The 27,341-nt window shown below is 44.5% G+C and overlaps 1 protein-coding gene across 1 annotated transcript in view; it reads right to left on the bottom strand.

Annotated features, from left to right (window-relative positions):
- LMTK2 (lemur tyrosine kinase 2) overlaps positions 1-27,341 on the bottom strand; it is a gene marked incomplete at its 3' end in the record, with an annotated part of 181,745 nt that overhangs the window by 102,920 nt on the left and 51,484 nt on the right. Inside the window, exon 2 of the mRNA XM_082261707.1 lies at positions 16,985-17,106. Within this exon, the coding sequence (XP_082117833.1) occupies positions 16,985-17,106 (122 nt within the window). The remainder of the gene's footprint in view (positions 1-16,984; positions 17,107-27,341) is intronic.

The raw sequence follows: 27,341 nt of genomic DNA on the forward strand, positions 1-27,341 counted from the left end.
CCCTTTTCCTCCTGGATCTAAGCAAATCATCTACTTCCTCTAAAGACAATTTGTATCTGAGTGCTCTACTAATGTCCCTTTCATCCTCAACTGTATCCCTGTGGGAAGGAAGTGTACTTGCCCCCTTCTCCCTCAAAGTCACTGGCCTCTGCCGACTTTGAGGTGGAAGCCAAGGAGCTAGAAAAAGTACTCTGCTGGGAGAGTGTGTTGCTGGAACCTAAATCAACAAGAAACGGACCGAACTTAAAGTATCAGTTTGAACTCATGAAAACAAATCTTTACATTGCTGTGAATAATTCTCTTCTTTGACAAGATCTGCTATGCAAGTTTTGCACAGTGGTTCTGTCAAGTATCTCTCAAGGGGTTCTTGCAGGAAGGACATTTCATTAAAACTAAGGGAGACCTGGATTTAACTGTGGCTTTACCATGAATCAATACAAGATAAGCCCTAATTACCTAACGGCTTGCAGCCTAGCATACAATGTAACACCTAAGATGAACAGAAAAAGAAAGCCCCCTGTGCAATAACCAGCTAACACCAAAATACAGAATCCCAGCTAAAACACTAAGGCCGAGACCATTTAAACACCGCACTTACAGAGCAGGCTCCCCTGGAGGAAACAAGGAAAGACACAAAAGTAAGGCCAACAGTAAAGATAAAGGCACCACTGTACCCCTCTTACCTGGGCCTAAGCAGGGCTAGTGGCGCCTGCTTCCGCTGATGCTGCAGTCCTCTCCTCCATATCATGCAGAGAGCGCAGCGGAATGGGACAGAAATACATCCAAGGATTTAAATGTGCCGCTTTCTGGCATTTCCACGCTCCGGGGACCAGAAGCGGAAGCACCGACCTCTGACCTGCTGCTTACCCCTGCTTTCCAGTGGCCGCAACCAATGCCGCAAAGCCCCAACCGAAGTCCTGCCTTTCGGAATAGGCACACTTGCAGGTCGGGACAGGGGCTCCCTGCCTGGGCTGTCTACCAGCCCACACCCGCAGCCCCCGAGCACACAGGCAGGGTATCCTAGTGAGGCACTGCTCTCCCGAGCTAGGACCAACAGCTCCTGAAGACCCCCCTCCAGTCAGCCAGGGGGGTGCTGGGATGGTCACAGCAAAATAAAAAAAATAAAAAAAAGAAGCGGTAAGCTTACCCTTTCTCCCACCTGGAGAAAGCGCAGCCCCCCTTATGGTTCCCTGCAGCGCTTCCACCATAGCAGAGAAAACACAACTGAAAGGCATGGTGGAAGATGAGGAGTTTTAAAGACTGCAGTGTTTCCTGGGAATTTGGGTGGAGCTGCGCTCTCTCTAGGTGCTGTCCTGAAAGGTGATTTAGGAAAAAACACCTCTGCTCCCACAATGTAAGGGCATGTACTGCCCATCAGGCCTTGAACTACATTATTTGTAAGCTCGTCTACTAAGGAAAATAGTAGTAAAAAGGTAATTCGTGATGCATATAGGGATTTCAACTGCCTCCCCCATTTGAAAGCTAAATCCTGTTTTTAGACTGAAGTAGTTCTCTTACATTTCAGTGGAAGTCCCATGTCAAATGAAATACTTTCTGCATGTTAATGAGAGACATGTGCAGATGTGTTAAGCAAAGATTTGAAGAGAATAGAACGGTTATTGCTCAGTCACTGTATGGCCAGGATATCATTAGAATATTCAAACACCAGAAGCCCACTGGAAGCGGTCTTGGCTTCCTCCCAGACATAATTACATAATCGCCCATCTGTGAGACCAATGTTTAAACCACTCCATTCATTAATTCATAGAGACATTCACCTCCCACACCACTCCTATGCTTTCCTTGGTGGACAATTCTGCCTTTCTTTAATGAATGAATAAGGTTTAGGAAAAGAAAAATCACCACCAGATTTCCATTGAATTCCCAGGTTTAGTGGGCTTAAGAGAAGAGATTGTGGACTATGTAAATTACATTTTTATAGGAAACCAATACACAGGTTTGGTGCCAACTAAAACGCTGAGCTCATCTGTCATGCAGAAAGCAAGAGATAATCATTTAGTAGTTCTGTCACCTGAGTAAAGCTAGGGCTACACCAGCGATTACATTTCTTTGCTACTGACACATTAAAGGGGTTGTAAAGGCAGAAGGTTTTTTTTTATTTTAATGCATTAGGACATAAGATACCTTTGTGCAGCAACCCCCCCAATGCTTACCTGAGCCGCATCTCTATCCAGCGATGTCCACAAGTCCTTCGGCTCTCCCTCCTGATTGGCTGAGACACAGCAGTGGCACCATTGGCTACCGCTGTTGTCAAAGTCAGTTAGCCAACCAGGAAAGAGAGGGGGCGAATGGCAGCTCAGTGTCTGAAGGGATACATGGAGCTGCAGCTCGGCTGCCCCCATAGCAAGATGCTTGCTGTGGGGGCCCTAGTCAGGAGGGAGGGGCCAGGAGCAGCAAAGAGGGACCTGAGAAGAGAAGGATCTGGGTTCCTCTGTGCAAAATCACTGCACAGGGAGAGCAAGTACAATATATTTAAAAAACACACAAGACTTTACAATCACTTTAACCACTTCTGGACCGAGCCCATTTCTGACACGTTGTTTACAAGTTAAAACCTGTATTTCTTGCTAGAAAATTACTTAGAACCCCCGAATATATATATATATATATATATATATATATATATATATATATATATATATATATATATACACATATATATACATATATATATATATATACACATATATATATAAACCAAAAACTGTGGAGAATAAAAAGGCGGTCATTGCATTATTTTTTGTCACGTGGAATTTGCGCAGCGGTCATTCAAACGCCATTTTTTTTTGGGAAAAATATTTTTCACTGCATTAAAAAAACTACACCGTAAAGTTAGCTAATTTCTTTTGTATATTGTGAAAGATGATGTCATGCCGAATAAATAGATACCTAACACGTTACGGTTAAAAGTTGCGCACACCCGCGGAATGGCGACAAACTATGGTCAATAAAAATCTCCATAGGCGATGCTTTAATAAATTTTAACGGTTACCAGCTTAGAGTCACAGAGTAGCTCTTTTTTTTTTTTTTAAATTATTGCTCTCTCTGGCGATACCTCATGTGTGGTTTGAACAGCGCTTTCATTTACAGGCACGACTTCCGTATAAGTTTTCTTTCGTGCACGAGCTCAAGGCGACGGGGACGCTTTAAAATTATTATTATTTTTTCCCCCCTATTTATTTTATTACATTCAACTTTAGCATTTAAATCTGATCGCTTTTATTGCTGTCACAAGCAATGTAAACATCCCTTGTGACAGCACTAGGCAGTGACAGGTACTCTTTATGGAGGGATCGGGGGTCTAAAAGACCCTAGACCCCTCCACTACACTTCAATGTATTCAAAATGCCGAAAATGGCATTTTTTAATACTGTCACCTTTTTAAATTAGGCCGCTGAGTAACCCGGATGTGACGTCATGAGCGCTGCTTCCGGGTTACATCATCGGAGACTCGATCAAAGCCGAAGTAGGTTCCGGCTGGTTGCTCGGGTCTTCCGGTGGGACGGGAGACCAAGGCAGAGTCACGGAAGGCGGGGGGACGGGCGTACCCTCCCGTCCGCTGGGGTAATTACCAAGTGCCTCCTGAGCCGCATCGGCTGTTAACGCCTGAAAGTCGAGCGCCAGCTCTAAAAAATGATACAGGTATGATGCCTCTAGCTGCAGGCATCACCCCCGGTACAACCACTTCTTGCAGATCACATAGATCTACGTGAGTTTGCGGGAAGTGGTTAAACTATTTGTGGGCAATATCATTTTTGCAATATATTTAAGGCGGCTCTTTAGTCATTTTTTTATCTTTCCATCTATTAAATCTTCTGCCCCTATTGTTTTAACTTTGGATAGTGAAACATTTTTCTTTTTTCTGCCAGTAAATACCTTATACAGCCCACTTCCTCTTTCTTGCCTAGGCTCTCTAACTCTCATGAGAGTTTGCTAGCAAGGGGGGGGGGGGGGGATTAGTCATAGGAAAGCCAAGGAGAGCTGGAGGGGCCTGGAGATAACAGGAGACGACAGAGAGCCATGAGTATTCATCAAGAGGGGAGAACGTGCAGGCAAGCAGTGGCGTGAGTGTATCTGTCTGTGTGTATTTGTGTGTCTGTGTGCCTCTGTAAATCCAGGAGTGGTCAGCAGCTTCAGCTGCCCACAGTTAAAATGGCTGCAGCCGGACTTAGTGGAGGGAGATTTCTGCAGCATATTTGGCAAGTACAGAATCACAGAATATATAAAAGAATATGCAAAGTTATTGAGAGGGAAGCTTCAGAATGGCAAAGATGTTTTCATTACAAATTATGTAAGCAGACTGAAGTTCCACTTTAAAGCAAGGTGCTGGTAATATGATAAGGGGTAAGAAGTAGGTAAAAAAAAAAAAAAAGGGCTCCCTTCTCATTCATCAGTAAAAAGAAGCTGCCAAGTGATTTAAGGCACCATATTTATAGAAAAACTGAAGAAGCAGCAGACACATGAATGTGCTGCAAATCTATATCTTTTACGGCTGGATTCACCTTTGCGTGTTGCAGTCAGATGTATGATACTGTATGCTACACTGTGCAGCTATTTATATTAACCACTTTACCGCTGCTCACTAGAGCTCTACTGCGGCAAAGTGGCTCAATAACGTCTGGCGACGTAGACCTTCAGCCCACTCTCTGCTGAAAAACCAGAGACGCTGGAGGCCGATAGACTGGGGGTGATATAAGGCACTACAATTAACTTTCAAGTAAAAGTTCACCAGTAAAGTCCATTATATTTAAAATGAATATATCAATGCAAAAAAAAAAAAAAAAAAGTCTCAGCCTTTCGTACGGCTAAAAAAAGATTCATACCCCCACCCCTTTAACCTTCACGTAGCTTCATGTCTGACTTCCAGTTTACCCTGTACATCTTACTTCTGGGTATGTATATTTCACTGTTTCACATTATAAATTAACCCCTTATACTAGGGATGATCTGCGGTTTCTGTACTATAAAGGGCTAATTTATGGGATTTAACCACTTATCCCCCCCTTCCTAACCAGACCAATTTTCAGCTTTCAGTGCACTCACATTTTGAATGACAATTACTCAGTCATGCAACACTGTACCATATGTCCTTTTTTCACACAGAGCTTTCTTTTGGTGGCATTTAATCATCACTTTTTTTTTTTTTTTGCGCTATAAATGAAAAGAAAAAAAAAAAAAAGAATTTTTTCTTGTTTCGGATATAAAATTTTATATGGCTTGGGACGGCGCCAATCATGGCTGAAATTGGCTACTAGACACGTAACTGCAACCCCTTAACTTGTAGCATATGCCATAAGTAACACAGTGTTCGGAATTAGAAGGAAGGCGCTGTTACTTAAATGGATATCAATATTCCTCACTATACATCTGTGCATATAAAAAAAAAAAAAAAAAGTTACATTTTTATAGTGCATATTAACCTCTGCACAAATGTAATTAATGAACTGTTCATCCCATCACAAATAGATCAATGTGCAAACTTCACAGTGATAAAATAGCTCAATCAGAACTAATATAATCAATGTAAACAAATAAATTCCAAGCAATGGTTAGTCTTTTAGTTAGACTAACCATTGACGTCACTTCGGGGAATGCTGGAACGCACGCAGACTGGAGGAGTGGAGGTCTGGTGCATCTAGTTCCTGTCATATCTCATGGTGATTATATGGCATTTATGTGTCTACAGAGCTGGCGCCAGTTGGGGCACTCTATAATGTAAGGGCAATTGCTGCTAAACATAAGAGCCCATAACCAGGACACTGGAGCCTTAAAGAGGAAGTAAACCCAGCCAAAAAAAAAAAAAAAAAAAGACAAAAGACATAATGAGCTGGTATACATCACACACTAGCTCATTATGAAATACTTACCTTAGAATGAAGCCCCCTGCTCAGCGACAGGATGGCCGACATGTTTGGCCATCCTGCTTCCTGGTTGACATCATCTGGCCATCTTATTGGCCCGGAGGTGTGATGACATCACTCCCAGGCATGCGTGCGGGAGCCGCCGTTCACGGCACAGGGCTCTGAAGGAACGCAACGGGTGGCCGTTTCTTCAGAGCGCATGCGCCGATGACGTCAAAGGGTGCATTAAAAGAAAATATCTCCTAAACCATGCAAGTTTAGGAGATATTTACAGTACCTATAGGTAAGCCTTATTAAAGGCTTACCTACAGGTACAAGTTATAAGAGAGGGTTTACAACCTCTTTAACCGAGTCATAGGAGCCCAGTCTGAAAAATAAAAGCTTAAAGAAAAAACACCCCTCAAGAGGAAACAGCCCCTCTAAAAAACAGCAGCCTGCAAAACTGCGGCCAAAAGAGCATCCGCAGATGCCAAAGTTTTTACCTTATAGAATTTTGTGAAGGTATGCACGACGACCAAGTAACCGCCTTGCAAACTTGCGATATTGATGCCTGATGGCGGAAGGCCCAAGAAGCACTGAGCGCCCGAATAGAAAGAAAGGTGGAAACTGACCTTTAATATAATCAGCCTAAGTCACCGTCCTTTGGCTACCATCTCTAGATGGATCAGGCAAAGCGGCCAACCCTTTTCATGGTCTGTCCGTAACCCACAAAAGTCTAACCTCTGAAAGGACTCAGTAGCTCTCAGATACACCCGAATTGCAGGAACCACATCCAAGGTATGCAAAGCAAATTCCTTGGGATGAGCCAGCTTCGGACACAAGGAAAGCAACACAATGTCCTCATTTAAATGGAAGTCAGAGACAACTTTGGGCAGGAATGATGGACAAGGACAAAGAACCACTTTAACCCTATGGACTGCGACAGGATATTGCCACCAATTCCATTACCCTTCGGGCCGAGGTAATAGCTACCAAGAATGTCACCGTCTGGGATAACTTTGGCAAGGGAATCTCCCGAATATTCTCAAATGGAGGTTTCTGAAGAACCGAAAGCACTAAATTTAAATCCCATTGCGGCAAAAGAGACTGTACAGGTGATGCCACATGTTGAACCCCCTGAATGAAGGTACGAACTAAAGAGAGTGCGTGGCTAGGGATGGGGGGGGGGGGTGTCGCTGAAAGAAGACTGAAAGAAGATTGCCAGGGCAGACACCTGGTTTTTGATGGTACTCAAGGCCAAACTTCTGATCAACGCCCTGTTGCAGATAGGTTAAGATCCGAGCCACAGAAAAAGGTTGAGGATGCGTGCCAATCGACTCACACCAATAAATGTACGCTTTCCACGTACAATGGTATATCTTGCTGGAAGATGGCTCTCTCGCCTTCACCATAGTAGGGATCACTGATCCAGACAGACCTCCATCCCCCAGTACCTGGCTTTCAATAGCTAAGCCATTAAAACCAGAGATTGTAAAGCAGGATGCTAGATCAGCCTTTGGGAAAACTGGCCTTTTCTGAGAGGAAGCCCCCAAGGGACATTTATGGCCACCAGACTGATTGTTAGATCCTGATTGTTAGAAGGCTGAGCCGAGGAGGATACTGGCCTTACCGTGGCCCTTGGACGCCTGCAGCATCTGCCAGAGGAATCCCGTGATCTTGCCATGAACTTCGGTATCCTCCTGTGGAGCCGAACCTACTAAAAGAGCTGCATGTAGGACTGTGCAAACAGAACTGTCTTGAAGGTGGATACCACCAGACTCAGAACCGGTAAGCAAAATGGGAGAGAGAACTATCTGTGTGACAGCAGCCGGTGAATCACGGCCTGTGGTTCCTGAAGTTTGTCCAGAGGAAGGACCACCCTGGTCAGAATTAGAATCAGGTAAATCAATTCCCTGGACAGGGATAGGGGGGACCTTAGGTAGTTCGGACATCGCCTGAACCTTTGAAGGAATTAAATCCGCACAAGAAGACTGCGGACCTAAAAAAACCTGAAAAGGGAAAAGCTTTGTCCCCCCTTTCTGAGTAACCCCAAAATACTAATTTTGTGGATCCCTTTGACGCTCATGAAGGTCCATGAGGCTGGAAACCAGCAAAGATGTTCCCCACCGCAATAATGGGTGAGGGCAGACCTTCATGCTGAAGGGGTCTTGTCTGCGGGTTCAAAGAAGGTAGCTCTAGGCTTACCAGACCAAGGATGCCTGGAACCTCTCAGTGTAGATTTGAAAGATCCATTTCCCTTATTCTTCATCCCAGAAGCACAAAATAGTTTTCTGTGTGCTAAGAAGGAGGGCCCCTGTCTGCGACTAGGCTCCTTCCCTTTCCTAGACAATGGCAGGAAGGTACTCTTCCCCCCTGTGATAACCTTAATGATGTCATCCAGGGTAGCCCAAAACAGGTGATCCCCTTGAAAGGGCAGATCAATGAGAGCTTTCTTAGAGGCTTGGTCTGCGTACCAATTCTTAAGCCACATGTGCCCAATCACCACCGCTGAAACAAAATTTGGACAGAACAAGTAAAGGCGGGGGAGGTTGCGCTTTCTCCTGGGCCTTTATCCACATGCCACGCCACTTCCACCCAGGACACTAAGGACTGCAGGACCACCATCAGTGCAACCATGGGAAGCGGAGGTTTCCAAGGGATCTGCCACCTCCATGAGGGGGTTAGTGGGGGAGATGTGACCTTGAAGCTCCATAAGGAAAGGAAGACCTTGCAGTACAAAAATGATCTTCTGGCACCACTAAAGGATCCCCTTAAGGCTCAGGGGAACCTATGAAAGAGACCCTTACAGAGTGGGGGTAGCGGGGGTCTCCGCTGCATCCTCTGCCCTGGGACCCCCACCAGACTCCAGGTCCAGACAGGGGGGGAAAGGGAGTGAATGAAGCCCAGCTCACTGTGGGATTTTTAAGGATGGGAGAAGGAAACCTGCAGGCAGGTCTGAACCTCCCTGGAGGTTATCCACGTCCACCCCAAAAAGGGAGGGGGGACTGTACTTACCCTTCTATGGTGCGGGTAACGCTCCAGACAGAATCCTCGCCACCGAAGTAGGGGAGTCGTCGGCCAAGGGACCGCTGCGATTCCGACTCAAGCCCGGTCGTATGCCACCCTGTGAGACGGTTACCTTGCGGGCCAGCCTGTGTCCGTGAGGCTATGCTGTGGCCGACCTAGCGCATAGCTGCAATCTGCACGCGCTCGCTGGATGGGCGGGCCACTGGATCTAGATTATCCAGCCCGGCAGTCGATTGTAGGTCTTCCCCGAGAGAACAAAAAAGATGTAAGGAAGGAGAAAAAAAATTGTTAAGACCAGAGACCCCAGCCGGGAGCCTAAGTCCTTGCTCCTGACTAGACAGATTAAAACTGATTACCTAGAGCAAGAGGGGGGGGGGGGGGGGTTTATATACCAAGCTGAGGATGACCCATGGGTGTTTTTTGTTCTGCCTAGTCCTACTCCTGGAAGAGGCAATATAACCCAGTAGTTATGATTTATGGAGTGCTGTGTCCGTCGATGGAAGAAAGAGAAATAGAGCTTTGATCAGTTTCAGAAAACGCATGGCGACAGATGCGGATGTAAACTGATGTAAATAGATGATTATCCATTTACATCCGTTTTTCCATAGAGATGCATTGATGTCCGTTTTTCATCTGTCAACGGATGGATGAAAAAACGGACAAAGGGACAGCATGTGTGAAAAGGGCCTAACAAGCCAAAACAGTTCAAATACCCCCAAATTTCCCTTTTTGGAAAGTAGACATTCCAAGTTATTTAGTAAGATGCATGGTGAGTTTGTTACATTTTTTTCCTACAATTCTTTGCAAAATGAAGTTTTTTTTATATCATTTTTTTTTTTTTTCACAAAATTATCATATTGCCAAGGTATTGATCACACACTGTATAGGCATATTTGCAACTACACCCCAAAATACATTCTGCTATTCCTCCCGAGTATGGCGATACCACGTGTGACACTTTTACACAGCCTTGTCACATACAGAGGCCCAACATGCAAGTAGCACCTCCAGGCATTCTAGGAGCATAAAATTACAAACAATTTCCCGACTACCTATCACACTTTTGAAGACCCTGGAGCACCAAGACAATGGAAACACCCACAAAATGATCCCATTTTGGAAAGCAAACACCCAAACACAATCTAGGAGGCATTATGAGTCTTTTGAACATGTCTTTTTTCCACAAGTTTTTGGAAAATGTGGAAAGAAAATTAAAACTTTTTTTTTTTTTTTTTACACAAAGTTGTCTCTTTTTTAGGATCTTTCTAACACATAGCACGTATATAGCAAAAATTACACCCCGAAACACATTCTGCTACTCCTCCCGAGTAGACTTTTTCTCAGCTTAGCCACATACAGAGGCCCAACATTCAGGGAGCACAGTTAGGTGCTCTAGGGACATAACATTACTAAACTAATTTCCTGACTAGGTATGGGTAATGGTAAACTCCGCGCTTATGGGTTATACGGATCTAGATATGTGTTAGACTGCAGCCTCCCTTAATTATAGTCAGAAGACTATAAGAAAAATCAAAAGAGGGTAGAGGGAATGGCGCTGTCTGATATCATAAATTGAATGAGGGTCAATAATGGATATGGATTTTTAGAAATGATGTATGACCAGATTTAAAAGAGAAATAAATATTATAGAAAAAGATAAATTATTTCAAATCCCAGATATTCTGACAGAGAAGGGATTAAAAGATACATACACTAGCACATTTTATGCAGTTCTTTTAATCCCTTCTCTGTCAGAATATCTGGGATTTTAAATAATTTATCTTTTTCTATAATATTTATTTCTCTTTTAAATATGGTCATACATCATTTCTAAAAATCTATATCCATTATTGACCCTCATTCAATTTATGATATCAGACAGCGCCATTCCCTCTACCCTCTTAATTTCCTGACTACCCATCACAGTTTTGTGAGGCACGACTGAGGCTCAGATTGACATGTATGAAGCATGATTGAGGCATGGGTGAGCAGTGCTGCGGTCTCCCTCCTCTCACGCTGTACCGATCAGTGTGTGCAACGTGTGAGAAGGGAACTGAATGAGACATGCTCCGGGTTGACAACTGAACGCTCCGTCATTGGATGGAACAACCATGTGGTAAAGTGCCGCTGTCATTGGCCCTTTACCACGATCTGTGAAGTGCAGGGTCTAATGAACCTGGAAAACATGGACACCTGTGTGTGCGCACGCCCCAGGGGGCACGCAGGAAGCGCGATTCTGGGAGGACGTCATTGTACGGCCTCCCACAATATGCCGACCGCACAGTAGCCCTTATTCGGCTACGGCCCGGTCGGCAAGTGGTTAAATTCAATCATGACAGGCGATACAAAAAGTATGCAGTGGCTTCTAAAGATCTTATTTACAGCAGGCGCAGGGCTTGCACCAAGCTACTTGCCTATGACAAGGGAGTCTGTCATGCACGATATTATATTACAATCTTGTCTGAACATCTGCAAAACAGGGTTTTAGGTCTTTTTACGTTTTTTTCTTTTAATAAAAATGTTGATCTTGATCTCAGTGTCCAATAAGAAGTACCAGATTCAACCTTTAAATAGTATATACACATCTCTTCTGCCTGTTATTCTCAGAGTGGATTCGATATGTTGTTACCCAACAATATAGCTGGTTATTTTTATTTACTACTGCATATAAATATTCAAGAATAAATTGTCTTTTTTTATACCTACATATTAACTAAATTAATTATACACCAAACTTTTTTGGAGGTTTTCAAATCGATTAATCGAAACAATAAAAATCGGCCAACTAATTGATTATAAAAATTGTCAGTTGCAGCCCTCGTATAAATGACAGACTCAGAGACCCCTCTGTCGTTAAAGCCAGTGACAGAGAAGCAGGATAAACTGGGGATCCCAAGACAGAAGATCTGGCCTGTTGAGAAGAGACCAAGGTCATCTCCCAGTAGACTGAGTACATCTGTGTACCAAGTTCTTCTGGGCCAGTTTGGTGCAATGAGAATCACTGGTTCCTACTTTGTGGATCAGTTGAGGCAAAATTCACACTGGAGGAAAGGCATAGATTAGCCTAAACTGAGACCAGGGAATTATCAAGGCATCCAATGCAAGGTCCTCACCACAAACTTGTAATTTATTGTTGAATCTGAAGCCCAGGACATTCAGAAACCCCATCTCCAACATATCAGGTTGAAGATGTTGGGGTGAAAATCGCTTTCTCTCTGTCCAGGAAATGACACCTGAGGTAATCTGCCTTCCAATTGTCAACTTCGGGAAGGTGGACAACAGATTGCTGAACGGCATTTCCCCATCATTGAGATTATCCAGTTTGCTTTCCTCAAGGCTGCAGACTCCTAGTATCCCCTTGAAGATTGATGTAAGTGACAGCTGTGAAGTTATCTTGTTGTACCGATTGGGTGTCCTTGGAGAGAAGGGTCCAGTGATGGAGAGCCATTTTTATGATTCTGAACTCCAGGATGTTGATTGGGAACTTGGCTTCCTCTGTTGACCATGTCCCTGAACTTTAAGGCTATGGAGGAGAGTTCCAATCCCTCAAAGACTGGCATTATCATGGTCCAGTGATATGGCGGAAAATTCTCCATTGTCAATCCTGGGTTGGAAATCAACCATGCTAGGTAATTCCTTGCTTAGCAAGATAGAAAGCATGAGTAGGTCAAGTGAAGGCGCTTCTTCCATTGCAACAAGATGTTGCATTGGGAGAGGTCTCTAATGAAATTGGCTGGCCAGAAAGAAAGACCACCATGAGATCCAGAACCTTCATGTAGAATCACAGGGGTGTCTCAGAATTCCTGAGCGCCTAGGGTAGACCGAGATTTTCTTCTCTGGAAGGAAGACTTTTGCTTGGGCTGTGTCTAGAATTAGGGCTTAGGGTAATCAACTTCCACTTTTTAAACTTCAGTTCTCCTGAAATACTATCTGGAAAGCCTAAAGCCTGTGAATTGTCCTGTGACTTTTTGCAGATAGCTCCTACCCAATCATTGCTGGGTCTAAGGGTCCATTCACACCTGAGCGTATAGTTTTCAGGCTTTTTTGGGCATTTTGCAGGCGTTTGAACTTTGGAGACAGGCATTTTTTGAGCTTCAGGCGACAAAACGCTCACATGTGAACAGGGGCCATTGAAATGAATGGGATTTTGCTTGTTGGGCATTTTGAGACTTCAGAGATGAGCGTTTTATGAGACGCTCAGGTGTGAACAGGGTTCTAAGAACAAGAGCAGCTGCCCACTAATCACTTGCACCCCCAATAATATGGTGACAGCCTTGCAGGATAAAAAAAAAAAAAAAATGTGGGTATAGGTAAAATCGCAGCTGCGAACTTTAAGTGTTATATTTTTCATAACGGACATATCTCACCCAGTTAAAAAGGGCCTAATGAAGTCCCATAATACAATTATTACATATGCAATCACACTAAAAGGACAATTTTATCAATGATTTAATTCAATCTTTTTCAATATTTTCCGAAATACTACCTGTACCTCGAGCCACACCAGAGAGGCAGCGGGAGATTAGGGAAGTTAACGAGTGGCTGAGGAGCTGGTGTAGTAAGGAGGGTTTTGGGTTCCTGGAGAACTGGGCCGACTTCTCAGTCGGTCACCGACTCTTTGGTAGGGACGGATTGCACTTAAATGGGGTGGGTGCAGCCGTACTGGGTGAGAGGATGGCCAAAAAGTTAGAGGGGCTTTTAAACTAGGGAATGGGGGGGGAGGGTACAGATGTAGAATTAGCCAGTGGAAAGCAAGTTTCAGAGGGCAGAAATGGGGGCATTAGCGGTAGGGTGTTCGGAGCTCCTATACCCAGGGTGGGTACGGGGAAAAAAAAAAATCAAGAGAGCAGCCTAAAAACATCAAAATTACGAGGCTTGTATACCAATGCCAGAAGCCTGGCCAACAAGATGGGAGAGCTGGAGCTGCTGATGTTTGAGGAGGACTTAGATTTTGTGGGGATAACTGAGACTTGGTTTGACAGCTCTCATGACTGGATGGCGACCATTCAGGGGTATTCCCTTTATCGCAGGGATAGAGAGGGTAAAAAAGGGGGAGGGGTATGTTTGTATATTAAGAACAGTATACAGGTAAATATGAGGGATAATAATAATGGAGCTATGGACGAGGCAGAATCCCTATGGGTAGAGCTTCAAAGGAAAGGCACGGTGGGAAAGGTAATATTGGGCGTATGCTATAGGCCCCCCAACCAGAGGGAGGAGGGTGAGGCGGACCTCATGTTACAGATAGGATTGGCAGCAAGGATGGGAAATGTCATTATAATGGGGGACTTTAATTATCCAGATATAGACTGGGCAGAAGGAACCGCGCATTCAGCCAAGGCTCGGCAGTTCCTAAATGTTTTGCAGGACAATTTCATGGGTCATATGGTGAATGCACCGACAAGAAACAATGCGGTACTTGACCTACTGATTACCAACAATACAGACCTGCTCACGTTTATAGAAATACGGGACAACTTAGGGAACAGTGACCATAGGTCAATTGGTTTCAGTATTAATTACAGTAATAGGAAACACAAGGGTAATATAAGGACACTGAATTTCAAAAGAGCCAATTTCCCTAAACTGCGCTCGCTGCTAGAAAATATCAAATGGGATAGAACCCTGGGAACAAAGAACACGGAGGAAAAATGGGAGTGCTTCAAGAGCATACTTAACAAGGGGGTGGGCCAGTGCATTCCAAAGGGAAATAAATTTAAAAGAGCAAAACTAAACTCTGGGTGGCTAAACTCCAACATAAAAATGTATATTAGAGCTAAAGAAAAGGCCTTCAAAAAATACAAGACTGAGGGGTCATTGGCAGCATTTAAGCAGTACAAAGAGTGTAATAAGAAATGTAAAGACGAAATCAGGGCGGCTAAAATAGAACACGAGAGACATATAGCGGAGGAGAGAAAAAAACCCCAAGAAGTTCTTTAAGTATATAAACAGTAGGAAAGCGAGGCCAGAGCACATTGGCCCCATAAAAGACGATAAAGGAAAAATGGCCACAGAGGACAGAGAAAAGGCGGAAGTGTTAAATAATTTCTTTTCTTCAGTCTTCACAAAGGAATCGGGGGGCTACACGAACCCCGCTTGTAAGGCCGAACTAAATAATACACCTCAGGAAGTGCCGCCATGGCTAACAGAGGATAGACTTAGAGCTAAACTAGAGAAACTTAACATAAATAAATCCCCGGGACCGGATGGCTTGCACCCAAGGGTTCTTAATGAGCTCAGCCATGTGATTGCCAGACCATTATTCTTGATCTTTAAGGATAGTTTACAGACGGGTATGGTGCCAGCTGATTGGAAAAAAGCCAACGTGGTACCAATATTTAAAAAGGGGCCGAGATATATCCCGGGTAACTATAGGCCGGTCAGCCTAACATCAGTAGTCTGCAAAATTTTGGAGGGGATGATAAGGGACCACATACAAGACTTTAGTAATGAAAACGGTATTATAAGTAGTAATCAGCATGGATTCATGAAAAATCGTTCGTGCCAAACCAATCTATTAACCTTCTACGATGAAGTGAGCTGCCACTTAGATAAAAGGTAAGCTTGTGGATGTGGTGTATCTGGACTTTGCAAAGGCCTTTGACACCGTTCCCCACAAACGCTTAATGTACAAACTAAGGAAGGTAGGTATGGACCATAAGGTGAGTACCTGGATAGAGAACTGTCTCCAGGGGAGAGTACAGAGGGTGGTGATTAATGGGGAGTACTCGGATTGGGTGGGTGTGGAAAGTGGGGTCCCCCAGGCTTCTGTCCTGGGACCAATCCTGTTTAATTTATTCATAAATGATCTAGAGGAGGGGATATCTAGTACAATCTCAGTATTTGCAGATGATACTAAATTAGGCATGCCAATATCTTCTATGCAGGACGTGGAAATCTTGCAAGCAGACCTGAACAAAATAACGGGGTGGGCAACTACATGGCAGATGAGATTTAATGTAGAAAAATGTAAAGTAATGCACTTGGGGGCCAGAAACCAGAAAGCAAGCTACTCACTAGGGGGGGAAACCTCTGGGTGAGTCTAGGATGGAAAGGGACCTGGGGGTACTGGTAGACAACAGGCTTGGCAGTGGCATGCAATGCCAAGCCGCCGCAAGTAAAGCCAACAGAATACTGGGTTGTATAAAAAAGGGGATTCACTCCAGAAATAAAGAGATTATTCTTCCACTCTACAAGACTCTGGTCTGGCCACATCTGGAGTATGCTGTCCAGTTCTGGGCACCGGTCCTCAGGAAGGATGTGCTGGAACTGGAGAAAGTCCAGAGAAGGGCAACAAAAATAATTAGGGGAATGGAGGACATCAGCTATGAGGAAAGACTACAAGCACTGAACCTATTCTCTCTGGAGAAGAGACGATTGAGGGGGGATATGATATCAATGTACAAATACTGTACTGGCGACCCTAGCATAAGGAACAAACTATTCAGAGAAAGGAGATACAATAAGACACGTGGCCACTCACTAAAACTTGAGGAAAGGCGGTTTAACCTTAAAGTGCGTAAGGGGTTCTTCACTGTAAGAGCGGTAAGGATGTGGAATTCTCTTCCACAAGCAGTCGTATCAGCGGGGAGCATTGATAGTTTCAAAAAACTATTGGATGGACACCTTAAAGACCACAACATACAGGGGTATACAATGTACGGTTAAAAGCAAACACACACACACATCATAGGTTGAACTGGATGGACTTATGTCTTTTTCAACCTCACTAACTATGCAACTATGTAATCTATCATTTAGTTTATAATTTCAGTATTGAGAAGCATTCTTAAATCATACCGGTTGCTTACCAAGGTCTACAGAAGATTCTTACAATTAAACACAGGAAGCAATGTTGGAATACCTTGCTAAACCAGATATTCATGCTTAGATTTTGATCACCCTGCCTGCTGTTATGAGCAAAGCCTCCCTCCCATTTTGTCATAAACTGAACAGATATTATAGCAAGGTCAGTGGTGCCAACCTCCACAATTTTGCAATGTTTGCTTACCATAAACACTTGGAACATTTTTTAGTTCCTTTCCTAGAGTTCAAAGTGCCCTTGATAAAAAGTTCCAGAACAGTTACGTGCTTACCTTGAAATCTATTTCATTCTCTTTGCAGCAGGAAATACAGCTTACTAGCAGCACAACCAAAGCGATGAAACTGCAGACAGAAAGCAACACCGGGAACAAAGGAACTTGACTGCTTGCAACTTCTGAAAGTGAAGAAAAAATAAAGTGCATTTTAGCTATTGTGACAGCAGTTTATAGTCTAGTAATTCACTAACGGCATGTTCATGAACAGCAAATATAGCAAACTAAAAATTAGTCAAAAACAAAGCTTGTCATGTTTATAAGACACTACAGGTGGGGAAGAACTTTGTGAATGAAACCATACTATAATAATCACTGTGGATGTACAGCAAAACATCATGTAAAATGACACCACTCAGAAAAAGGATCACTAAAGATGCAGTGAACTAATTGTAGCAATAAAAACTATACATAGCCTTGCTTTGCTAATGCAGCTGGCAGAAATACATAACTGCAGCACAAGGATAACTGTGCTTTTAACACACATTTTTATAATCCAGTAATACCAAGAAATTCCCTAACCACTTAAGGACCAGGCCTATTTCTGACGCTTGTTTACAAGTTAAAGTGGAGTTCCACCCTATTTTTATACTTACCTCCATCTTCTCGCTCCGGGTCACCTGAAAAAGAAATGGATAATCGCATATTTTTTTTTTTTTTTTTTTTTACTTACCTCGTAGCGAAGAAAATATACTTACCTTACTTCCTTCTTCCTCCTTCCTCGGCCGCGGCCCGTCGTCACTTCCTGGCTCTGCAATGATTCCTGGGAGCTGGACGTCATAGCTCCCAGGAATCATTGCGCCTGCACCGGCCCCGACGTCAGTTCCGGGTCGCGCGTCATCCCCTTCTAAACAGCTTCTGGGCATGCCCAGAAGCTGTGGAGGGGTGACGCGCGCGACCCGGAAGTGACGTCGGGGCCGGCGCAGAGCATCGTGGGACCACAGAAGGCGGAAGAAGACGCCGAAGAGGACGCGCTGGCTTCAAGCTGCCCACATCTGAGATGGCAGCGCTGGACAAGACGTTTGCAAGGTAAGTATTTCGTCTTGCAGGTAAGTGCAACCCAGGACAGATCAGAGGCTAGCCATTGTGGAATGCACTAGCCCTGACTGTCCCGGGGGTATTAAAAAAACAAAAAACAAATCCAGGGTGGAACTCCGCTTTAAAATCAGTATTTTTTGCTAGAAAATTACTTAGAACCCCCAAACATTATATATATTTTTTAGTAAAGACTCTGGAGAATAAAATGGCAGTCGTTTGAATATTTGTTGAGACGCGGTATTTGCGCATCAGTCTTTCAAACGCATTTTTTTTTTGGAAAAAAACATTTCACACAGCTGACCGTTCTCTCTGAAATGAACACAGAGCGCCTGTGATCCTTCTATATAGGATCACAGGTCTCTGGTCATTTTACAAGTCCATCCCCCCACAGTTAGAAAACACTCCCCTAGGCTCACACTTAACCCTTTGATCACCCCTAGGTTAACCCCTTCCCTGCCAGTGTCATTATTACACTAACTGTGCATGTTTTTACCACTGATTACTGTAGTAATGCCACTGGTCCCCCCAAAAGTGTCAAAAATGGCAGTTAGGGGTCTGATCTGTCTCTGCTGCTATTGTCGCAGTCCCAAAAAAAAAAAAAAAAAAAAAAAATGTAAAAAAAAAAAAAAAAAAAAAAAAAAAGAAGAAATCCTTTCCCTAGTTTGTAGACGCGATTACATTTGCGCAAACCAATCAAAATATGCTTATTGGAATTTTATTTTCTCTACCGAAAATATGTAGCAGAATACAAATTGGCCGAAGGATGAAAAATTTTGATTTTTAAATTTTTTTGGGGAATGTTATATAGTAGAACGTGAAAATCTTTTTTTTTTTCCCCAGAAATGTCGCTCTTTTTTTTTTTTTTGCGCTATAAACAAACCACACAAGTGATAAAATACCACCAAATAAAAGCTCTATTTGTGGGGAAAAAAGGACATTGGATTTTATTTTGGTACAGCGTTGCACAACCGTCTAATTTTCCGTTAAAGTAACGAATCGCAAAAAAATGGCCTGGTCATTAAGGGGACAAATCCTTCCGGTCCAGAACTAATTAAGCCCCCCTCATACTTACCAGAGCCCATCTTTATCCAGCGATGTTGCAGGAGTTTCTTAGCTGCCGAGGACTATCCCCCCCCCCCCCCAAATTGGTTGGCTGAGGCAGCAGCGTGGCACGATTGGCTCCTGCTTCAGTCAAAGTCTGTCAGTCAATCAGGAGTGAGAGAGTGGGAGAGCCGGGTCGTGGCTCTGTGTTAATGGACACAGGGAGCTGTGACTCGGCTCGGGTGCCCCCACAGCAAGCTGCTTGCCATGGGGGCACTCAACAGGAGGGAGGAGCACAGAAGAGGCACTTGAGGAGGAGGATCAGGGCCACTCTGTGCAAAACCAACGGCACAGAGGAGGTAAGTATAACATGTTACTTAAAAAAAAAAAAAAAAACACGACTTTACAATCACTTTAAGCGCCCATTCAGACTGGCGCGACACGACTTTGTGGGGCGACCTGTGAAGTCGGCGCGACTTGCACAGACTTCATATAATTGAAGTCAATGCAAGTCGCCTCCAGGTTGCCCCAAAGTAGTACAGGCCACTTTTTCTAAGTCGGGGCGACTTGTGTCGCTCCCATTAGAACGGGTCCTGTACTATTCAATGGCAAGCGACCCACCACGACTTGACCAATTCGCCTGCCAAAGTCGCGCTAGTGTGAATGGACCCCAAGGCTTATGAACCACTTTAACTTTGAGTTCCACCAAAAAAGTGGAACTTCTGCTCTTTTGCTCCCCCCCCCCCTCCAATCTACATCCGATGCCACAATTGGCACCTTTCAAGTGGGAACGGGTACCTGTTTTTGACAGGTACCCTTCCCCACTTCCGGGATACGGCGCCGTCCCTCAGAAGTTTAGCCCCCTCCACCTTCCCCCGCAGCCGAGCCAATACGAAAGCGCTTTGCGCATGCGCAGTAGGGACCCGCCCGTGAAGCCGCAATGCTTCACTGCCGGGCTCCCTTACCGGCAATGGCTGCGGCAGCACCCGACAGCCGATGGAATCATCGGCCGCAGTGCCGACATCGCTGGACTCCAGGACAGGTAAGTGTAGCTGCTGACTTAATTTTTGGAGGGGGTGGAGGGGGAAGGCGGAACTCCGCTTTAAGCTGGCCTAGATGGATCACAATTTGGCCAGTTCAACAGGGACTGGGAACATTTGGATCCATGTGTGGCTGTAATTATTCAACAAAAGTCAATCAGTAGATGCACGTCTGTCGAATGGGCTTGTTGGAAATTTTTTAAATCAGCCGACTGCAGCAACTGATCAGTGAACTACAGAACAGTGCAGACATGCTGAATGCAAAAGAAAAACAAACAATGGCCTAACCTAAGATGAGAGATCTCACAGCACAGGGAAAGAAATGGCAGAGGTGAGATCTGTAAAGTTGCTCGGAGAAGAGAGAACATTTTATGAGACCGCACTCATTTTCAGATGACCATGTTCATTAGCTAGGACTCTATTTCTTCACGAAACACCAAGTCAATTTACAACTTACACGGGGTTAGGCTGGCCATACACTAGTAAAATTTCCAAATAAACGTTCAATGAAAATTAGTAGAAAATTGGTAGAAATGGTTGTTAAAATTGGACAAATGTTGTTTAAGATCTTCAAAATTTCATTTGCTTTTAACATTTGGTTTTGGAATGGATGGGCTTACCAAACGGAAAAGTACATACTGTACACAGAAATGCATTCATTTGGGGGGGGAAATGTATTAAATTCCATCCTACTTCTTCGAATTTCCTCTATAAAAAAAGACCCTCAATCTGACCCGAATAAAGTTATGTTCACATCAAAGTGCAGGTGTATGTGTGATTTCCATGCGTTTTACCCGCCTTTCTATCCACGGTCCCAATACCCTCTATTAGGCTGCATGTTTTTTGCATTTTCTGAAAGAGCACCAAAAACCCTGCATGCTGCATATTTGTAGCGCTTTCAAGAAAAATCAAATAGGAGTTAATAGGACTAGAGCTAAACCGCAGAGAAAATGAGCATACAACCGTTCTGCTGCGACAACTACAGCAAGCCACACCACAGTGAACCCGGCCTAAGAATTAGAAAATCGAATGTTCTTAAAACAACAAAATTCTACTCATGTCTGGGCAGTTTAACCACTTGACTACCGGCCTGTAATGCCCATTAACGACTAGGCCATTTTCCAGTTTTTGGCAGGTGAGAGTTTGAATGAAAATTACTCCGTCATGCAACACTGTACCCAATTGAGTTTTATATCATTTTTTCAGACATGTGGAGCTTTCCTTTGGAGGTATTTAAAAAACAAATAGTTGTTTTTACACTTCAAAATGGATAAAAGACCAAACTATTTTGTAAAAACCGAGTTTTCCATACTTTAACATAAAAATGCCAGAATAGTACAAAAACATCCAAAATGACCTTTTTCGGCAAGCAGACCCCCAATATAATCTCATTTCTTGCTACAAAATTTTGGAAAGAAAGAAAGATGCAGGTACCGAAGGGAATGAAACATGGCGCTACAGATACGCTTTACTCTGTATGAATGTAATTAAAGGTCACATACAGCGGCATCATGGAGATGAAGGTGTTAATGTTCAGTTGGGCTGGATAAGGGAGCGGAGGGGTTAATTTTCTGTCACTAGGGGCAGTATGTGCAGAAGAGGTGGGGGGCTGTGTCCCTGCAACAGAATGCATGGATCAGCAGCTGCCGTACCATTCATTCTGTGCCTATTCATAAGTACTGATCGCTCTCCTTCCCCTGCAAAGGGAAGGGGAGGGATCAGCACAGTCAATAGATTGATGACCAATTACAGCAATCACATGGTACCCAGTCCCTTGGATCAGCTGGGTATTGTGTCTGTCTAAAGACAGCCTGGTACACAATGATCACCAGGTGGATCGGCTGCCTGACACCATTCATCCAGTGCTTTTCATAAAGGGCACTGGGTAAATAAAAGGCCAATGATCTATCATGGAAAAAAGTACATTGGTATAAAAATGGTTAAAGAATCTTCTTGCTCCCAAATGACTGAGATGGGCCTATACCCAAGCACGTCATATGCTCCCTAATTCCCAGAAACAACAACAGGTATTCACTTCCAGCAACTAAACCAAAATTTTTTTTAGAAAGCAGATATTGTTGAGCTCAATTGTCAAGGATCATGTCTACAGCAACTTGCTAACTGGAGTGAGAGCCTTGTTTAGTGAAGGAGGAATACAGAGAAGGTGACACTTCTCACATCCTGAAATATTACCACTACAGGAATGCTACAAAAATCTTGCTGGCTAGACACACCCAGGCAAATACCAATCTTGCAAATATAGTCTGGTCATTGCACTCAAAGGGTTTCCAGTGATTCCCACACACTTCTGAGATTCTCCAAGCTATCCTGCATGCTGGAATCCTTGTGTCCCAACTTTTCTTACTGTCCACCTGCCACACCACACAGACAAGCAATGTTAAGCACTTCCATAGCAAAGGACGTTATAGGACTATAAATAGGGCTAACTTTAGCATTTCATTAATTAAAAAAAACAAAAAAAAAACAAAAGCGTTTATGAAAGAATTGCGTTTAAAAATTGCTGCGCAAATACAGTGTGACGTAATAAATTGCAACAACCACCTTTTTTCCCCCGTCCGATAAAAAAATTTATATATATATGTTTGAGGGGTTCAGAGTAATTTTCTAGCAAAAAATAAAAAATTATGATTTTTACATGTAGGAGAGGAATGCAAGAATTGGCCTGGTATGGAAGCGGTTAAAGTGATTATAAACCACAGGTGTGTATAATAGTGTGTGCTCATCTCGAATAGGAGAACCATGTGGCCCTTGTCTGCTGCTTTGTTACATTCTGCCACCAGCATGTAGCTCTTCTGACAAGTTTTCCTAACACCAAGAGAAAAATGCTGACAGGGGTGGGAGCCCCAGCTGATTGACACACTGTGTGGTCGGGGGGGGGGGGGGGCGCGGGGGGAGGAAATCGCGTGTGCGGCGGGGGGGAGGCGTGTGCGTGCGTGTCTGTGTGTGTGTGCGTGTGCGTGTGCGTGCGCGTGGAGGGGGCGCATGTGTGTGGTTATTTTTATGGTTAAAGGTTTATTGACAAATACATTTTAGGCCCCTTTCACAGAGGGAGGATCCATTTTGACGGACTCCGCTTGCTCAGTGGGGATCGCTCCACTGATCCCATGTTTAGGCAATAGGAGAAGTCGGGACTCGGGGGGAGGAGGAGGACTCACAGTGATTGCAGCCGACACATCTGTCCCACACGTTCAGCGGTTAAGCAGCGCGCCGGGAGCAGCTGCACAGCTAACCAATCACGCGTGCCTGCACACCTGATTGGTTGGCTGTGCCGCTACTCACGGCGTGATTGGTTCGCTGTGCCGGTGAAGAAAACTAGCTGCAGGGCGGCAGACTGAACGTGTGGGCTGCACGGATGTCGAGTGAGTCACTGTCAGGCTGTGTTCTTCTACCGGCTCCTACCACCACTGAGTCCCCAGAGTGAGACTGAATAATCCACAATTCCACACTGACTGTCACTGAGAGTACAATACCATTATTAACCCTGGCCTGCCCTGTATCTGCAATTACAATCAGAAGGCTGTGCTGCTGCCTGCATGCCCTGCTGCCATACTTCATGATTCCCATCCATTCCCAGCATCCTTCCCTACAGTAACATTAACCCTGGCTGTCCCAGACTCCCAGTGCAGTATATATACAATCAGAAGAAGGCTGCTGCAAAACTCATCCCATCCCTACAGTAACATTAACCCTGGCTGTCCCAGGTGTCCCTTGTACAATCAGAAGGCTGCACTACTTCCCTACAGTAACATTAACCCTGTAATGTATATGGTGCAAGGCTGCACTGAATCCACTGGATTGACTGGTCTCTCAATATCGTTGGAAAAAAAAAAATATCGCAATGTACTTTTTTCCAATATCGTGCAGCCTCACTAGGCAGTGACAGACCTGTCAGAGTCCCGCTCTACTCTACGGAGAGATCAGATGAAAACGGACAGCCTGTCCGTTTTCATCTGATCCGACCCACTAGACGGATTGGCGAATGTTTTCAGTGGATTTTATCAGATGTCAGACACATGTCTGCTGACATCCTCCTTCCTATAGAGGACAATAAGTGGCCCCATCAGGTCCACCTGAAAACCAGACAGACAGGCAGGTCCAATCGTGTAAAAGGGGCCTTAGGGTTTACAGGATGCAACATATGTATCTGGATGCTTTACAGTTGTCCTAGTGCAAAAAAAAAAAATCATGTTATATTACTACATATCACAGTGGATTGTGATGACACATTTTATTGGGCATATCACATTCCAGAGGTTGAGTAACAAAAGAGCAAGAGTGGAACGAAAAAAAAAAAAAAAGGAGTGGTGGGATGGTTGAGCACCCTGAAGCCACCAGAGGTATTGTGCAGTAGGCCAGAGATCTTCACTTTAGCAAACGACAGATAAAATTACCTAATAAAAAGTAAATTGTCCATGAATCCCAAATGCCCTTGAAGTATAGCTACAGGCAAAACCTTTTTTTTTTTTTTCAGTTTTGGGTAGAGTCAAGATGGATTAGAACACCTGTTTTTTTTTTTTTTTTTTTACAACCAGGGATTCCCTGTGTTTGGATTTTTCTGTTTTTACTTGACTTTGTCTTCTAGCCAAATCTACCCAATGGGGACACAGATCGCAATAAAAAGAGACTGAGGTTATAACCATCCATTACTCGGTCCAAAAAGAGTAAAAAAAAAAAAAAAAAAGTTTTGCTGCTAGTTCTACATTAAATTTGGCTATATGGTCTAAGTTTTGTTGTCAAAAGGCTCTGAATTTAAAGCAGGACTTTACCCATAACAACTTGATAAAAAATAAATGTTCTTTAGAAACATAGATTTTGCTGAAGCCCAGAGCCTCTGGAATAACAGTAAATCAAGCCAGCGACTAAGGCAAGATGGAGGAATGAAAAGGGGTAGGAGAAGAAAAGCAGCGCCACCTCAGTGTAGATTAAAAGGTTATTTATTACATAAAAACAGCGTAGTAACTCACACAGAGGAAATCGTTGATCAGCAGGCTTCCTAAAAAGACTAACTACAGCCACAGTTGAAACTTTTTTCATAAGATCGAATGTACTTGACTCTTTCACTGGCGCAGGTCGAACGTTGTGTATATGTACCTGTCTTGTTTTTTCCAAGATGGAGGAATGGCCTAGGGCTGGGCGATATGGCTGAAAACTGTATCACGATATCAGTGTTTCATATCGGTCGATATCGATAATTATTGATATTTTTTATTACCCATTTAAAATAAGGACCCTAGGGTGAGAATGCAGGGTGACTGGCATGGTGCAGGAGAATGCAGGGCACTGGCATGGTGCAGGAGAATGCAGGGCACTGGCATGGTGCAGGAGAATGCAGGGCACTGGCATGGTGCAGGAGAATGCAGGGCACTGGCATGGTGCAGGAGAATGCAGGGCACTGGCATGGTGCAGGAGGATCCGGGGTTGTGGGCATACTACAGGAGATGCAGTGCTGTGGGCATGGTACAGCTAGACCATGCCGCAGCACTGCATCCCTTGTAGTGTGCCCGCAGCCCTGCATAATGGCAGGTAGTGAAGCTGTTTCACTTACCTGTTCCAGAGGCGCCTTCATTTTAAAAATGGCGCCGCCACGTCATTGCGCACGCGCCGCCGCCGGTGTAACTTCGGCTATTCCCGGCCTCTCCCGAGCGGCGGCGGCGCGTGCGCAGTGACGTGTATGCGACGGGCGGCGCCATTTTTAAAGCTTAAACCCGTCGGAGCGGACTTTACGTTTTATCGTTCACAGTCTTGTATTGCTATCGATCCCCTGACTATCGCGATACATATCGGTTTAGCTTTATCGCCCAGCCCTAGAATGGCCCAAGGGCCAACAGATCTCCTGCAAGAGGAATTCTCCAAGGAGCATCGGGGACCAACCATATCAGATCTGCTTACCAAGACCGGCAAGGCCAGTTGGAAGCCATAATCCCTTCGGCCTTGAACCTACGCAGGAATCTTGGCAGAAGTTCTAGAAGAGAAAAGCGTATAGCATAAGATACTGTCCCCAAAGGAGCCACCAGTGCATCTGTAACGTCGGCCAGAGGATCCCGAGACTGTGCCACAAGCCTAGCACCTTCCTGCTGAGATGAGAGACCAACAGGACCACCTCGGGAGTTCTGCACCGGAGACAACTGATGAAACACTGTCCAGTATATCGATCAGTAGTCTGGATTCTTCCAGAGTACAGATCCTCTGAGCACAATCAGTGCCAAAACCGCCACCCCACCTCAGACAGGCTGGCATCCGTAGTGACCACTGTCCAGTACAGGGGAAAGAATATTTTCCCTGTCAAAGCACCGGAGAGCGAAATCACCGAATCAGAGACCCTCTCGTACCCCGGCTCAACAGGATCAGATTGTCTAGAGACTGGATTCTTGCCCCATATGGCAAGAATCTATTTGCAGAGGTCTAGCGAGGAACTGTGCAAATTGAACCACCTCAAAAAGGTAAGACACCATCAGACCCAGCAACCAAATGCAAGTCCTGAAAGACGACTGACTGCTGCACAACAGGAGCCAAATTCATCCTGCAGATTCTGGAACTTCTCCCATGGGAGGAAAACCCTGGCTGAGTCCAGAGCAGTCCCAGGATAGTCCAACTACGGAAGTGAACCAGAGCCAATACCTGGAAATTTAATTTCCAACTGAACCCCTGCAGAGTCCACGCAGTAATCTCCCGATTGTCCTTTAGAGCAGTCGGAGGCTCTGCTCGCAGAAGATGATCATCCAGGTACTCACATTACCACAATCCCCTGCTGGCTCAACAATGCCAACACCGGGGGCCAATGCTTTGTGAAGACCCAAGGAGCCGAGGCAAGACATATTGATAATGCTCCTCGCCCACGGCAAGCAGACGAGGTGCAGATGACTGACATATCGGAATATGAAGGTAAGCGTCCTTGATATCAGTAGAGACCAGAAGATCCCCCTGATGTAGGGTTGCCATTAGCGTACGAATGGACTTTATTCGGAACATCTGTACCTGCGGTTCAGAGCTCTGAGGTCCAATATTGGACGCACCTTGCTTTCCACCCTGGGACCTGTAAACACGTTTGAATAAAACCCATGAAAACAGCGCTCCGATTCTGAGACCGGAAAACAATCACCCCTTATAGTAGCAAGTCTTGCATCACCCCGAAGAGACCTTGCTGGCGGTCTGGGGATGAACGCAGGTAGGAAGGAAAGAACCTCTCTGCAGGATAGGACCGAAATTCGATCTTCTAG

The sequence above is a fragment of the Pelophylax lessonae genome, assembly GCF_965119305.1.
Source record: "Pelophylax lessonae genome assembly, chromosome: 6".
In the NCBI taxonomy this organism is placed as follows: Eukaryota; Metazoa; Chordata; class Amphibia; order Anura; family Ranidae; genus Pelophylax; species Pelophylax lessonae.